A 16,356-nucleotide genomic window follows, 5' to 3' on the forward strand; every position below is an offset into this window, starting at 1 on the left:
TAGCAGTTCAGGAAAAACACTGATAGAATAAGTACTAGGCTCACTAAGAATAGATCCTGTGGTCAATTTTTTCAACTGAAGGCGGTGCTCAAGCATGGCCGCAGTCACATGACAAACAAGTGAAACAATAAAAAGCCATACTATTTTAAACCTAAGCAAAATCAGGTATCACATTTCAATGGAGAAGCTATTGTTTCACTTTGGCACGTAATACTGAAACAGCGCAAGAGATGGATCCCAACTCACATTAGGCAAGAAGTTAAAAATCTTTTTGGCACATGACACTTCATGGACCCTAAGTAATGCATGTGTAAAATTTGAATGAAATCTGGGTAGTTCTCGAGTTTTAGTGTTGCACACACAGACACATTCTCAGTTTTATATATATATATATATATATATATATATATATATATTACTTGTGCATTATTCTATAGCTTTGAAATTTTGATGATGTGGTTTGTCAATTTTTGAAATGGCATTGAAGGGTAAGTGTGATAGACTGGACCAGGCTGGTTAGAACACAAAAGTGGTTGTATACTTGGGCCACATATGGCTATTTTAAATGCTCAAGAGTTAACCTAGCTACCTTCATAGCTCTGTCTTTAAAAAAAATTTTTTTTATGTATCCCAGCAACCACCTCTTACAAAGAGGTCATATTTGACTGGTAAAATTCAGAATACAGATTAGTATCAAAACTAATATAATCCTGTTTTGGTGAACTTCTACATTTGCTGTTTAACCACAAGACAGACTTAAACAGAGCTATGATCAAAGAGTACCGACCACAGTTTAGTACATCCAGGAATACTTTATCCAATGCATCATACCTTTTTATTATTGTAGGGTGTAATTTGAGGGAGGTTTGACTATTATATCTAGCAGACAGAGCGACAAAGGCAGCAGAAGGTAAATTAATGAACTGAGTAGGATATTTAGTATGTTTATGTAACCTGAACTTTGAAGTCAGATTAAGTAACAATGAGTTTCATAATGTCAGACCAGTGAATAGAAGATAGCACCAACAAGATACAGTTGGGGTTGAAAACTGCAATATTATAATTAAATGTGTGAAGTAGATGAAGGTGAAATAAACTTAGTTTGAGGCAGATGGATACAATTTTAATGCCAAAATGCCACCTTTTCTTTGTCTCTTCGTTGCCCTATTCAAGCCTAGCCAGGCTCATGGGCCCGGGTTTCTGTGGCATATGTGTTCCTCCCCAGCTGGACGGGATGCCACTCCATTGCAGCGTTACTCAATAAACAGGAAGAGAGAGTGAGAGAAAGTTGTGGCGAAAGAGTACAACAGGGGTCACCAACCCCCACCACCCCCCACCCCGCAGGAGCCTCGTGGAGCTTTAGGTGTTTCGCTCAATGAACACACACAACGCTCGGTCTGGAAATCAAAACCGCGATCCTCCGACCATGAGTCCACTGCCCTAACCACTGGGCCATTGCGCCTCCACAAATAAATGAGCCCTTTTTAAAGCCTAGCCAGGCTCATGAGCCCAGTTTCCTGGTTTCTATGGTGTATGTGTTCCCCAGCTGGATGGGAGGCCAGTCCATCGCAGCGTTACTCATTTTTGCTAGCTGAGTGGACTGAAGCAACGTGAAATGAAGTGTTTTGCTCAAGAACACAACATGTCGCCTGGTCCAGTAATGGAAACCACAATCTTACGATCATGGTGCTGACACCCTAACCACTAAGCCACGCGCCTCCACTTGCCACCTTTTAGAAACCAGAAATTATGCAATTTCTAAGGTAGAAAGGAAAGGTTAAATGGTAAGACAACTAATGTCACACGTTATTAGGGCAGACTAAAATTAGAATACCGTATTATTCATACATTGCTTTTATTAACTTATTTCATCATCTTCATCGTCTAATGTCCACTTTCCATGCTGGCATGGGTGGATGCTGCGACATGAAGCTTGCCAGCTGGAGGCTGTCCCAAATCCAAGTGTCTGTTGTGGTATAGTTTCTACAGATGGATGCCCTTCATGTGCGAAAGAAGGTTCTTAAAAGAAACACTCAATCCACCTGCAGTATTAGCCCTCATGTTTCAAGACGTGATGGAAAGGTACTGGTGTTTATATAGTGTTGTAGTAGAAATACAAATGTTTTACACTCCAAGAATATTTCATAAATATACATATAGGCGTAGGAGCGGCTGTGTGGTAAGTAGCTTGCTTACAAACTACATGGTTCCGAGTTCAGTCCCACCACATGGCACCTTGGGCAAGTGTCTTCTACTATAGCTTCGGACCGACCAAAGCCTTGTGAGTGGATTTGGTAGACGGAAACTGAAAGAAGCCCGTCGTATGTATGTATATATGTATGTGTGTATATGTTTTTCCCCTCCAACATCGCTTGACAACCGATGCTGGTGTGTTTACGTCCCCGTAACGTAGCGGTTCGTCAAAAGAGACCGATAGAATAAGCACTAGGCTTACAAAGAATAAGTCCTGGGGCCGACTTGCTCGACTAAAGGCGGTGCTCCAGCATGGCCACAGTCAAATGACTGAAACAAGCAAAAGTGTTAAAAAGTATATATGTCGTATGCATACATATCAGATGGCATGTGACTAGGCAATCATTGCGAGCTAGATGTGAAAGTAAAAGGATAGTTTGATGCGTCATTTAAAGAAATCTTAGACATAAATCTGATCCAATCGGCTCGTGTGTGTGCATGTTATTTGTTATATAAAGCAAATGTTCCTGGTTGGGCTGTTTATCGTTCTATCTAAAATCCGTGTCTTCCTCAAATTACTCATAATATCCTCAAAGTTCAAACAAGTCAAGCCTGGAAATAGTCAAATGCTAAAAAACAATGAATTGAGTAGGTGTGACACAATGTTTACACTACACCATTGGCAGAAGAAGAAGAAAAAGAAGATCTCTGAATGAAAAAAAACAGGACAAATAGTCATAGTAAAATATGCCACCTTAACCCTTTCGTTACCAAACCGCCCAAAGCCGCCCGAACAAAATTTTGGTTTATGAAACCAAACCGCCCAAAGCCGCCCGAATTTACCTATTCATATTTAAATGAGAATATCAGAGCAAATCTCTTCAGTACATTCGTGAAAACTCGTATTATACTTCGTAAACAGTTCAACTACAGTTTTGTACAATAATCGAAGTGTAATTTTAATTCTGTGAATTTTGGGAGATTTTTTTCCGAAATTTGTTCCTATTGTGTTTTCAAAATTTGTAATTCTGACAAAAAATGGATACGAATATCAAGCAGCGAGTCAGAATTCGAAGGATTTTCTACTGAAGACCTTCATAAATCTAACTCTATGACTGAAAAAAAAAAGCATGTGGTATTTGATAATGAATCTGATGTTTCATTTTCCGAAAGTGAAAACAGTGAATCTGAGATCTCCGATAGCGATAAAGAAAACGAATTGGCACCTGAATGGAGTGAAAATTTAAAAACTGTTTCTTTCGGTGATTTCTCTGAAGAAACTGGAGCAAGCCACAGACTTTCCCAGAAGAGTAAAGCCTTAGACTATTTCTTTTTACTTTTTCGAATGAGCCTATTTGAAATCATTACAGCGGAGACGAACCGTTACGCTAAACGTAAATAAAGCAAAAGAAATGATAGTTTGTGGTTTCCCTCAACCTTAAATGAAATTAAGACTATTTTGCCGTAAATATTATTATGGGTATCAGAAAGTTACCCAGAATAACAAATTCTATCGTAAAATTTTGTTATATACCCAATTGAATATTAGCTAATAACCCATTTTCTATAGCGATGTTTGAACAAAATTTTAATAATTTTATATTTTGTGGAATTTACCTGTATCTACCTGCAATTAGAGTCACTTTGTAACAAAAATTATAGTATAGAATTGGTTGAGAATATTTCATTAAATTATCTTCCAAAAATCAGATTGATATATCGATAAATAAAAAAGTTATAGTTATTTAATGAAACCAGACTAAATTTATGATTACGTTAGAAATTAATTGAAACACATAAGGGGTGTAATTTGGTCAGAAATATAGTAACGAAAGGGTTAATACGCAGAAGATGACCATTCAAACTATGAAACTTTTTTTTTTAAATTCAAGCTGAAGGATATATAGGTAATCTTAAAAAAAGACAAAGTGTATTTATTATAGGCGTAGGAGTGGCTGTGTGGTAAGTAGCTTGCTTACCAACCACATGGTTCTAGTTTCAGTTCCACTGCGTGGCACCTTGGGCAAGTGTCTTCTACTATAGCCTCAGGCCGACCAAAGACTTGTGAGTGGATTTGGTAGAGGGAAACTGAAAGAAGCCCATCGTATTTATGTATATATATATATGTTAAACCATGATGATGATGATGTTTGTGTGTCTGTCCCCTAATATCACTTGACAAACGATGCTGGTGTGTTTACGTCCCCAAACTGAAAGAAGCCTGTCGTATATATGTATATAAATATATGTTAAACCATGATGATGATGATGTGTGTGTGTGTGTGTGTGTGATGTTTGTGTGTCTGTCCCCTAACATCATTTGACAACCGATGCTGGTGTGTTTACGTCTCCGTCACTTAGCGGTTTGGCGAAAGAGACTGATAAAATATGTACTAGGCTTACAAAGTCCTGGGGTCGATTTGCTCGACCAAAGACAGTGCTCCAGTGCTCCAGCATGGCCTCAGTCAATTGACTGAAACAAGTTTAAAGTCTATTTATTTAAAATTATATTAATAATAGGATGGTAATTAATGAAGAGATGACAACGCTTCTTTATTCGATTACCCCCAGCTCATTGGTCAGCAAGGTAAACAGCATGCCTTAATGACCGCTCGAGAGTAGAGTAATGATGTTAGAGGTGGTGATACAGAGTCATTCATAAAGGCGGCGAGCTGGCAGAACCGTTAAGCACGCCGGGCGAAATGCGTAGCCATATTTCGTCTGCGTTACATTCTGAGTTCAAATTCCGCCGAGGTCAACTTTGCCTTTCATCCTTTCGGGGTCGATAAATTAAGTACCAGTTACACACTGGGGTCGATGTAATCGACTTAATCCGTTTGTCCCCTCTATGTTTAGCCCCTCGTGGGTAATAAAGAAGCAGATATGGAGTCATGCTTTCACCAACCTCCCAAGGATGGAAGGCAAAGTAAACCTCAGTTGTATTTGAACTAAGAATGTAAAGCCAGAAGAAATACGGCAAGACATATTTTGTCTGCTCGCCTGGCCCCCGTGCCGGTGACACGTAAAAGCACCATCCATTCGTGGCCGTTTGCCAGCTCTGCTGGCCCCGTGTCGGTGGCACGTAAAAGCACCATCCGTTCGTGTCTGTTGCCAGCATCGCCTGGCCCCGTGCCGGTGACACGTAAAAGCACCGTCCGTTCGTGGCCGTTTGCCAGCTCTGTCTGGCACCTGTGCAGGTGGCACGTAAAAAGCACCCACTACACTCACGGAGTGGTTGGCGTTAGGAAGGGCATCCAGCCGTAGAAACACTGCCAGATCTGACTGGGCCTGACGAAGCCTTCCAGCTTCACAGACCCCAGTTGAACCGTCCAACCCATGCTAGCATGGAAAGCGGATGCTAAATGATGATGATGATGATTCTAATGATTCTGCCACGTTGCCACCATTGAGGAACTAGAAATTATGCCATTTCTAAGGTAGAAGGAGAGGTTAGATGGTAAGGCAACTAATGTCACACACTATTAAATCAAAAATCAAAATCAAATTCAATGACTGGCGTCTGTGCTAGCAGGGTGCAAAGAGCACCAGTGGGATCATTGGAGAGTGGCTAACCGGCTTCCGTTCCAGTGGCACATAAAAGGCACCATTCGAGCGTGATCGTTACCAGCATCACCTTATTGGCACTCGAGCCCCATGCTAGTAGGGTGCCAAGAGCACCATCCGAGCGTGATCGTTGCCAGAGCAGCTATCTGACCTCCATACCGGTGGCACGTAAAAGCACCCACTACACTCTCAGAGTGGTCGGCGTTAGGAAGGGCATCCAGCGGTAGAAACTCTGCCAGATCAAGATTGAAGCCTGGTGCAGCCATCTGGTTCGCCAGCCCTCAGTCAAATCATCCAAACCATGCTAGCATGGAAAGCGGACGTTAAACAATGATGATGATGATGATGACTATTAAGGCAGTCAAGAATTAGAATAGCTTATAATTCATACATTGCTTGTATTAATTTGATTCATCATCATCATCGGTCAACATCTGTTTTCCAAGCTGGCATGGGTTGGACGGTTTGACACGGAGCTGGCCAGCTGGGAGCTGTCCCACCTCCAATTGCTTGTTGTCACATGGTTTCTACAGCTGGATGCTCTTCCTAATGCCAACCACTTTACAGAGTGTCGGGTGCTTTTAACATGCCACCAGCAGTGGCGTGTGTATATAGCACTGGCATGGGTGCCTCTTGAGTGGCACCGGCACCTGAAAGGACAAGCTTGTATATGTGGAAGACAGTGATTTTACTTAGCTTGATGCACCTTCTGTATTCAGTGTCCAAAGATCCTTCCTCACCACCTCGTCCCATTTCTTCCTAGGTCTACCCCTTCCACAGGTACCCTCCACAATTAGAGCTCGGCACTTCTTTATGCTGCCGTCCTCATCCATACACATCACATGACCAAACCAGCGCAGTCTTCTCTATTGCACAAAACATCTGATGCGTCTTATACCCAGTTTTCCTTAGTTGTGCATACACACTGGCATATCAGTTCTTCAAAGACATTGATTAGTACATAATAAAACAGGGTGCTCCGAAGGTCTCGTTAACCCCTTCATCATCATTTAACGTCCATTTTCCGTACTAGCACGGGTTGGATGGTTCGACCGGGGATCTGGGCAGCTAGGAGGCTGCTCCAGGCTCCAATCTGATCTGGCAGTGTTTCTACAGCTGGATGCCCTTCCTAACGCCAACCACTCCGTGAGTGTAGTGGGTGCTTTTTACGTGCCAGGGGAGGCTGGCAGTGGCCACGATCGGTTGGTGCTTTTTACGTGCCACCGGCTCAAAAGCCAGTTAAGACGGCGCTGGCATCGGCCACATTCGGATGGTGCTTTTTACATGCCACCGGCACAGGTATTGTTTATTATTGTCATTATCATCATTTTTTGTTTTAGTACAACCACCCCTGCCCTCATGCAATGATTTAGGCCACCATATTGAGTAAGCATCTGATAGGAGCCTACTTCTTTGAGGGCACTGTTAACCAGCAATCTTACTTGGCCATGTTAAGGGAGTAGTTTGTTAAAACTTCTACATGTAAGTAAAATTATCGCAAACATTTGGAACAAGAGACAAAAAAACACGAATACACTCCGTTGTGATGTCCTGTAGTTGTTATGTGATATTTTGGTATCTTGCTAACCCTATAAACACAAAATGAGTATATCTAGAAGTTTAGAAAGGAAAGAAAAATATGGTGGTAGTGAGCATTTCAAAATTGAGAAAAATATATGTAATAGTCAAATATGTTGAAAGTTCTGTCATCATTTGGTACTTAAAATTGACTTTAATGCTCACAACTCTTCTTAGCTTTCAAATACATCCCATACAAATAGTGCTAGTGCAGATAAATGAATCTTCATCTATCTACAACACGTCTCACTTCACACTCACATCCCTGAGTGATGCAGATACTCCAAACACCTGCTGATCCCTTTCTCATTTCCAAACCTAACTTCCACCAAACCAATATCCCCTCTACTCCATAGTTTTAATCCCAATGACTCACCACTGGTGAACTGGCAGAATTGTTAGTGCTTAGAACAGAATACCTCGCAGTATTTTTTTTTCTGGTTTTCTGCACTCTATGTTCAAATCCCACCATGGTCAACATTGCCCTCCATCCTTTCAGGGTAAAAAAAAAAAAAAATTTTAAGTCAAATGCCAATTCAGGACAGAGGATCAGCGAGATTGTTAGAAAGTCAAGAGGCTCAAGTTATTTGTCGAGGCTCTTTGTTTCCAAGTTCTTGGGTGGTAAGGCTTAAATCTACCTAAATCTAATACCTGGTTCAATAGCATCAGTTGGTCCTTGGGTGCCCAAAGCAGAGTTCTTTCTCTTTTGCAAGCATTTGGAGTAGGACCAACTTCACTACAAGTTAGATAACATCTGTCTAACGTGTAAGTGGAAAGAAACAGGAATGGCTGCATGGTTAAGAGGTTTGATTCCCAGCCATGTGGTCTTGGGTTCAGCTCCACTGTACAGCACCTTGAGTAAGTATTTTCTACTACTGCCCCTGGCTGACCAAAGACTTGTGAGTGGATTTGGGAGACGAAAACTGGAACAAACTTGTGTGTGTGTGTGCATTCTTGTTTTGATATTACATGATGTAAATGAGCATTGCTGTCACACAAGCGATGTGTGTTGTTTCCAGTCTTCCATGAAAAAAATGTGCCTGGCTATGGGGAAATTTACCTTGCTTGGTAAGCAGGTGAGGAGTAGCAGAAATAAGGGCACCTGGCTACAGAAAATCTGCCTCAACAAATTCCGTCTGACCCATGCAAACAATGGAAAAGTGATCATTTAATGATGATGAGACTGGTAGTGCACACTGGTCGACCAAAACCTCTTAAAAGCCACCTATAACATTGACAGGTTTAGGGGTCAATAATTAAAAACTCGGGTCTTCTTTGGAGACACTCCAGAAACAGGCAGGCAAATAAGGTTTCAGATTATACCAGTGGTGGTCACAGGATGTGATAGTAGTCATGGTCTTACCGAACCTGCTACTTTAAATATTACTTTCTGGCACTGGCACAAAGACACTGATGTACTAAACATTGATGGAACTTAACAACCTGACAATGTCTGACATTGAAGATACTGGTATGCTTAAATGTTGCAAAGAATTGAATTGGAAGAGAATGCACAGCTTTTGTAGTTTAAATCTCATTAGCCTCTAAATCATGTTTTTCAAACAATAAATGTTAAGTTACAAAAAGAAAAAAAATTCTAAACAGGAATTGGCACAGTTAGAGTGTTGGATGGTAGAATACTTCACGGTATTTACTGCAGCTCTCTGAGTTCAATTCCTGAAGTCAGCTATGCTTTTCATCCTTTCAGAGTCAATGAAATAAAAGTACCAAATCAAGACAATGGACTGGCAGAACTGTTACAGGATTGGGAAAGATGCTTTGATCCTTTGCATTCTGATAGCAACGCCTGCGGTGATACAGGTGCCAGGCTGTACCAGTCCAGGTCAGCAGCTTTTCCACTGAATAAACATTGGCATTGTGGAGAGTACAGAGTTGCATATATGGGCAAATTCTAGTCTTCCTCAGAAAAAAATCTGGCCCAAGAGGTCCGCATATACATGCGAAAATGCATGAGCAGCATTAACCAGTAGGGACCCTACCTGGTGGTAGCAAGTGAGCATCATTTATTACAGCAGCACAAAAACAAGACAGATTTCATGTCAGCAGTGACTACAAGGTAGGTATTATCACGATTTGTTCACACTGCTATCCAACTTCTAACATTAAATCTACCTATTTCTTTACTACCCACAAGGGGCTAAGCACAGAGAGGACAAACAAGGACAGACAAACGGATTAATTCAATTACATCGACCCCAGTGCGTAACTGGTACTTAATTTATCGACCCCAAAAGGATGAAAGGCAAAGTCGACCTCGGCGGAATTTGAACCCAGAACATAGCGGCAGATGAAATACAGCTACGCATTTTGCCTGGCATGCTAATGTCTCTGCCAGCTCACCGCCTTAACATTAAATCTACCTTTCACTAATTAGCTGTCATGGACTTTTTTTTCTTTTTCTGAAAAATCCAGTCTCAAAGGTTTACTACTACCATTAACACCATTGTTTTATTGAGATGAATGAACATGGATGCATTTCAGTATAAAGTTGTCCTATTTTTTAGTATGCAATGGAAAAGACAGAGATTATAAAAAAAGTAATCTTTAACAGAACTAAAACTGTATATCAAGATAATACTGGATTGCCTGACAGACAAAATATGACTAATCATTCAGAGTAGGGACAGTCCATTTCAAAAGAAGGTCTTTATCAAGTTTTTGACATTTGGTTCAGAAAATATTGGATGTGTTTATCCACCTTCTAAGAAGAAAGAATTGGAATCTTCTTCAGAATCGGAAAATTTTTATGGTAAACGTTTGCTAAAGTATTCTGCAAAGACCAAACCGTTTGCAAATTTGAGCAAGAAAAAAAATGTTGAATTTGGTGGGACTAAAAATGATGCTGGATGAAGTTTATATCAGGAATTTTATCACAGTATAACCACCCAGTTTTGTATTTATCAAGAAAGTAAAGTGTTATTGAGGTTTTAACAATAGTATGAACTACAAAACATGCCTGTCTTTTTCTATCTGGTAGAAAATTTTTGTTTAGATCTGTTGACAGATGCCTTGAATTTATCTTTAACCCATACAAAGAACTTTGATAACTAATGTGTGAGAATGTTGAGGTGTGCCAAAGATTACAGCATTTGGTTTTTATTTACATATATCAAGAGACACACCACTCCTGATGTTCATGAACTCTCTTAACTATATTTTAGGCCACAACCACAGGATACCAGCTGGCATCATACTGATAATTTCATATACTGGATATAAACTGTCAGGTTACATCTTGAAAGAATTACTGTCTGATCCAATACTAAGCAAGTTACTCCACATGAGTAGCTCTTACAAGCATGTCTAACGGATTGTTTGTTCCTTCTTGAGCCACGCCTGGCTCATAGGGCCGGTTTCCTTAGCGTATAGGTTCCCCACCTGGACAGGACGCCGGTCCGCTGCAGGTGAGCTGCAAGAGGGAGAGAAAGTTGTGGCGAAAGAGTCAGCAAAAGTTCGCCATTACCATCTGCCGGAGCCGCGTGGAGCCTAGGTGTTTCGCTCATAAACACACACATCACACGGTCTGAGATTCTAACCCACGATCCCTTGACTGAGAGTCCGCTGCTCTAACCACTAGGCCATGTGCCTCCACGGATTAACTCTGGAAAATGATACTCTTTAACTTATGATCTTACTGGTCTGCCTTAAGTATCCAAAAGGCAAATAATCCAGTGTTCATGATGTCCATTGTACCATTACTGCTGTACACAATCACCTAAACCTTGAAATATGGTAAATTCCTTTCCAGAATGGCCAAGTTGTATTCATGTTCCTGATAGAAAAGCTCAACAGCAAAAAGAGAGGCTTTGTATGTAATTTTCACTCGGAATGAGTGTACTAAAAGGTTTTGGGATGAAGCAATGTCCCCAAATTTCATTCCTTAGAAAACATCCCCATACCAACTACAATTACATGGTACTGCAAAACAAAGGGTTGAAAAAATAGTATTGAAGGCAATCTTCACCCAAAGAGGAATATTTGTATCATTTCTGCCCCAACTATAGCTCACTTATCTTTTTCCCGTGCTAATAGGTTATTAGAACTTTCTGCATTTGAGGGACATTAAATTTGTGCACACATGGCCATGTCCTGTATTATAGAGAGGAGCAGAAATTATATATATGATTTCTGCGCCTCTCTATAATCATATATATATATGTGTGTGTGTGTGTGTGTGTGTATATATATAAAGCACCATCCGAATCGTGGCCAATGCCACGTAAAATGCACCAACTACACTCATGGAGTGGTTGGCGTTAGGAAGGGCATCCAGCTGTAGAAACATTGCCAGATAAGACTGGAGCCTGGTGCAGCCTTCTGGCTTCCCAGATCCCTGGTCGAACCGTCCAACCCATGCTAGCATGGAGAACGGACGTTAAACGATGATGATGATATATATATATATATTCACTCAACACCAGAAATTGTAACCTTTGTCAAACAAGCTATAAACAACACTGCTCCGATTACAAGGATTGTGATTAGAAATTTAGCTCGTGCAAACCAAAATCAACATAGGTGTAACTCATGTACACATGAGCCCAGAGATTTAACTTCTAGAACCAGATATCAAATCTGTTCTTTAAAAAAAAAAATTTGTTATTTACACACATTCAAAACGAAAGCAAAGGTGATTCCCTTGGTTTGAGAAGTAACCCTCTCTTCTCTACTCTGCTGGTAGTGACATAGAACAGCAAGATGAAATCCAAAGTGAAAGAGGGTTCTCAAAAGAAATACTCGATCCACCTGCAGTATTAGCCCCCTCGTGTTTCAAGATGTGACGGAATGGTACTGATGTTTATATAGTGTTGTAGTAGAAATACATAAGTGCTGACTCCTCTTCATACTCCAAGAATATTTCATAATTTCATAGATATATATATGTATGTATATATCGTATGCATACATATCAGAAGGCATGTGACTAGGCAGTCGTCGTGAAGGTAAAAGGACAATTTGATACGTCATTTAAAGAGATTTTTGACGTAGACCTGATCCATCAGCGTGTGTGTGTGTGTATGCGTGCGTGCGCGCGTTATTTGTTATATAAAGCAAATGTTCCTGGTTGAGCTGTTTATCGTTTTATCTAAAATCCGTGTCTACCTCAATTTACTCATAATAATATCCTCAAAGTTCGAACAAGGCCGAGCCTGGAAATAGTGAAATGCTAAAAACAATGAATTGAGTAGGTGTGACTCACAAACGTTTACACTAAACGGTTGGCAGAAGGGGTGGTGGTGGTGGTGGGGGGGGTGTGAGAAGTCTGAATGAAAAAAAAAAAAGGACAAATAGTCATAGTAAAAAAAATGTCACCTTAATACACAAAAGATGACCATTTCCAAACTAACGAAACATTTTTTTTTCTTTTTTAAATTTAAGCCAAAGGATATATATATATATATATATAGGTAATCTTAAAAAAAGAATAAAGTGTATTTATTTATTTAAAAATTATATTATTAATAATAGGATGGTAATTAATGAAGAGATGACGACGTTTCTTTATTCGATACCCCACCAGTTCATTGGTCTGCAAGGTGTACCAACACAGTACGACTTAATGACTGTTCGAGAGTAGAGTATAATGATGATGTTTAGAGGTGGTGATACGGAGTCGCTTTACGTAACCAACACGCTCGCGCACACACACACACACACACACACACATACACAGACAGACAGACCAGTAACAAAGATTTCAGGGGAATAATGGATAAACAAGAAACAAACGCAAATGATTTGCTTGCTTATGCCGTTTTAAAAAGTGGCAGCAATTCCAGTCTTCCTTCCTTCTAGAAGCATCTACATTTCAGAAGACATATTTTGTCAAGGTGATTTCATCATTAAATATTCATTATGTATATATACCACAGGAATGAAAAATGCCAGAAAAAAAAATATATACATACATATATATATATATATATATATATATATATGTGTGTGTGTGTGTATGCATAATTATAATATATTCATAAAACAGGTGTTACTTCCCCTCCCCCATATATTATACTAGAAAGATCGACTATTTTGTGTTTACAAATGTAAGAAAAAGTAACACAATACACTTTAAAACAAGTTTCAGCTTTTCCCTTCTCATTGCCAACGAAAGTGACTATCTTATATATATATATATATATATATATATACATATATATATATATATGTGTGTGTGTGTGTGTGTGTGTGTGTGTATCCAGCAGCTAAGTGAGTAAGGAGAAAAATATGGGGAAAGTGGTGGATATACTCAAAAATGGAGATAGTAAGTCAACACAATAGTAAAATAGTCCGACAATCGTCAGCTAAAAGTAGACTTTTTAATTAATTTTTAATTATTAAAAAGAAGACTAAGTGAACAAAGAACTCCGCCGAGACTCCATAAGACCATCTACAATGGACCAATGTTTTTTTGGGGGGCTGAATTGAGCAGAAAAACAGCCATCCCAACCAACATCATAAACCTGACGAAGTAAATTTTGTAAAGGTAAGTCAGTAGCGAAGAGTACCGCAGTAATGGTAGAGGTCAACACACAGCCCTGACCACACACAGACATACATACATACACGTACATTTGCACGAATAGACACACACACACAGACACACATCAACATGCACATACAACACAGACATCGATATATTTCAGTAATAGAGGGGAGACATCGTATTATTATATACACAAATCAATTGCACATCGACAACTACAACAACATGAATAAATGTACAGGGCAATGCATACATCAGCATATATATATATATATATATATATACACACACATCTGAAATAAATAGCAGATGAAGCACCATTTCGACCGATTCTAGCCACCATCAACGCAACCCCCCACTCTCAAAAGAGCTTACCTCTGAGCTTTATGTAACTGTTTATTTTCCACTCTACCCTTCCTTGTACGCGCCCAATCCAGTGGAAAACTTATAGAACAAGCCATCCCTTAACTCAGACATCTTCGTATATATATAAATATATATAAGATAGTAATTTGTGGTAAATCATTTTACCTTTGCCCATATAATACAGTAAATGAATTGATTGCATCGCAATCATTAACATTTATGTATTAACTTTGTTGGGTACTTCACTAGCAGTATATTGGATATATGTTATCCCATGGAGGGTTGCATTTACAACCCCTATCTCAATTTGTAACTATATAAATATATGTATATATATATATATATATATAAAGAATGGGTAGGATTAAATTTAGACAAGAATACTGTCCAACAAATCCTAAGGTAATGTCTAATCAAAGGGGTTGATGAAGGTAACTGGAATCACACACAACAGTTGTATCTGAGAGATTCCACAACAAATAGTAAAGACAGTTTATAGTTAGACTTTTACTACACACCACAGTGAATGAGTGAGTGAGTGTATAGGCTCTGGGAGTATTTTGATATTCTTGGAAAGCAGGCCTGTTTGGGTAAACATGTTTTAAATATAAACTAAACGGCATTGAGCTGACTGTCTTTCATCACAGTTGGAATAGTATTATTATTATTATTGATGTGTCTGACAAAAGTGAGGCGTTATGGACTGGGAAACTTAATTCTTGAAATTACACCTACCAGACAAATTACCATTATGTTTGCTAGTAGTATAATAATAACACCGATCAATGTATGGTTACGTTGATATATATATATATATGGAGTAAGGTAGGGAAGCAAACGAAAAGCTTTTTTTTTTGTCTTCTTTTTCTTCATATAGTAATAATGACAAGCAGGAGAAATAATAAGATCCATATGCTAGGCGACATTTTCCTAAGCAAAAAAAAAAACACATCGAGCCTGACGATGTATTTTCCAATATTTCTTTCGTTTTTTTCGTAAGCGAATCTTTTTTTGTCAAATGCCGATGTTATTATAAAGGAAATGATGTCAGGGATTTTCAGCTTATGAGAAAAATTACACCTCTCTGTGCTGTAGCGATATAAGGATAAAGGGACGAGACGGGTTTCAAAACATCTGGACCACTCTTCTTCACAGATACTTAATTACAACACACACACACGAGACACACATATTTCTAAGCTAGCTAGCAAGCTGGCTGTCTTATCTAATCACTCAGTCAATAGTTTTCTGTCTGCTCCGTTTCAAATAATCACTCGCTCAATAAATATCAGTCTGTCTGACTCCAAAAAACACTAACACTAAACACTAACACCACCATTTTTATCAAACTCACACAAGTGAGACTCCTCTGCACATTTTTCTTTGTATATAAATATTCGTATCAAAGACGGGCTTTGTCGGTAATGAAATATACAGGAGTGTAAAATAGAGAAGAGAGAGAAACGGACAGTGGGGAAAAAAAAAGGTGTTCCTTGACTCACTTGTACTACAGCTTTGTGTTCGAATTCATGAGCTATAAGCAGACAGGAGGGCAGTTGCGCCATGAGGAGTAGAGAGTGTCTGATGGAGGAGGAGAGTAACACTTGACCTCATCCAAACCTCGTTTTCGCTCCAGCAGGAAACCACGTCACATATATAAGTTACCAGTAAAATCAGTTACAGAGAGAAAGAAAGAAAGAGAGAAACAAGGAATGAAGGCGGGGGGAGTGTTCGTTTCGTTCTTGTTTTCTTCTTACCTTCTCTTTTCTCTTTAAGTAATTAATTTAATGTTATTATTATTGTTATTATTATTATTATTATTATTATTATTATTGCCCCGATTCGAGCCGTGGAGGGAAAAGCATGAACACCACGATTATGGAATATAAGTTAACAGTAAAATCAGTTACAGAAAGAAAGAAAGAAAGAATGAAGGAAGGAAGAAGGGGGAGTGTTCGTTTCGTTCTGTTTTCTTCTTACCTTCTCTTTTCTCTTTAAGTAATTAATTTAATGTTATTAATTTAATGTTATTACCCAGATTCGAGCCTTGAATCAAAATCATGAACACCACGATTATGAATTATTTTTTTTTGTTTCTCAATAAAAAATATACGATTCCATGCATTTTAAATAAATATTCTAATAATTAT

The 16,356-nt window shown here is 39.1% G+C and overlaps 1 protein-coding gene across 4 annotated transcripts in view; it reads right to left on the minus strand.

Annotated features, from left to right (window-relative positions):
- LOC115217033 (E3 ubiquitin-protein ligase UBR2) overlaps nt 1-15,893 on the minus strand; it is a 118,413-nt gene extending 102,520 nt beyond the window's left edge. For 3 of the 4 annotated variants that reach the window (XM_036507100.1, XM_036507099.1, XM_036507098.1), the window contains exon 1: nt 15,709-15,893. In XM_036507100.1, coding sequence (XP_036362993.1) covers nt 15,709-15,771 — 63 coding nt within the window. In that variant the 5' untranslated portion in view covers nt 15,772-15,893. The remainder of the gene's footprint in view (nt 1-15,708) is intronic. The other variant, XM_029786585.2, reaches the window with a different exon arrangement.
- Between the last annotated feature and the right edge of the window lie 463 nt (nt 15,894-16,356).

The sequence above is a fragment of the Octopus sinensis genome, linkage group LG11 (assembly GCF_006345805.1).
Source record: "Octopus sinensis linkage group LG11, ASM634580v1, whole genome shotgun sequence".
Lineage (NCBI taxonomy): Eukaryota > Metazoa > Mollusca > Cephalopoda > Octopoda > Octopodidae > Octopus > Octopus sinensis.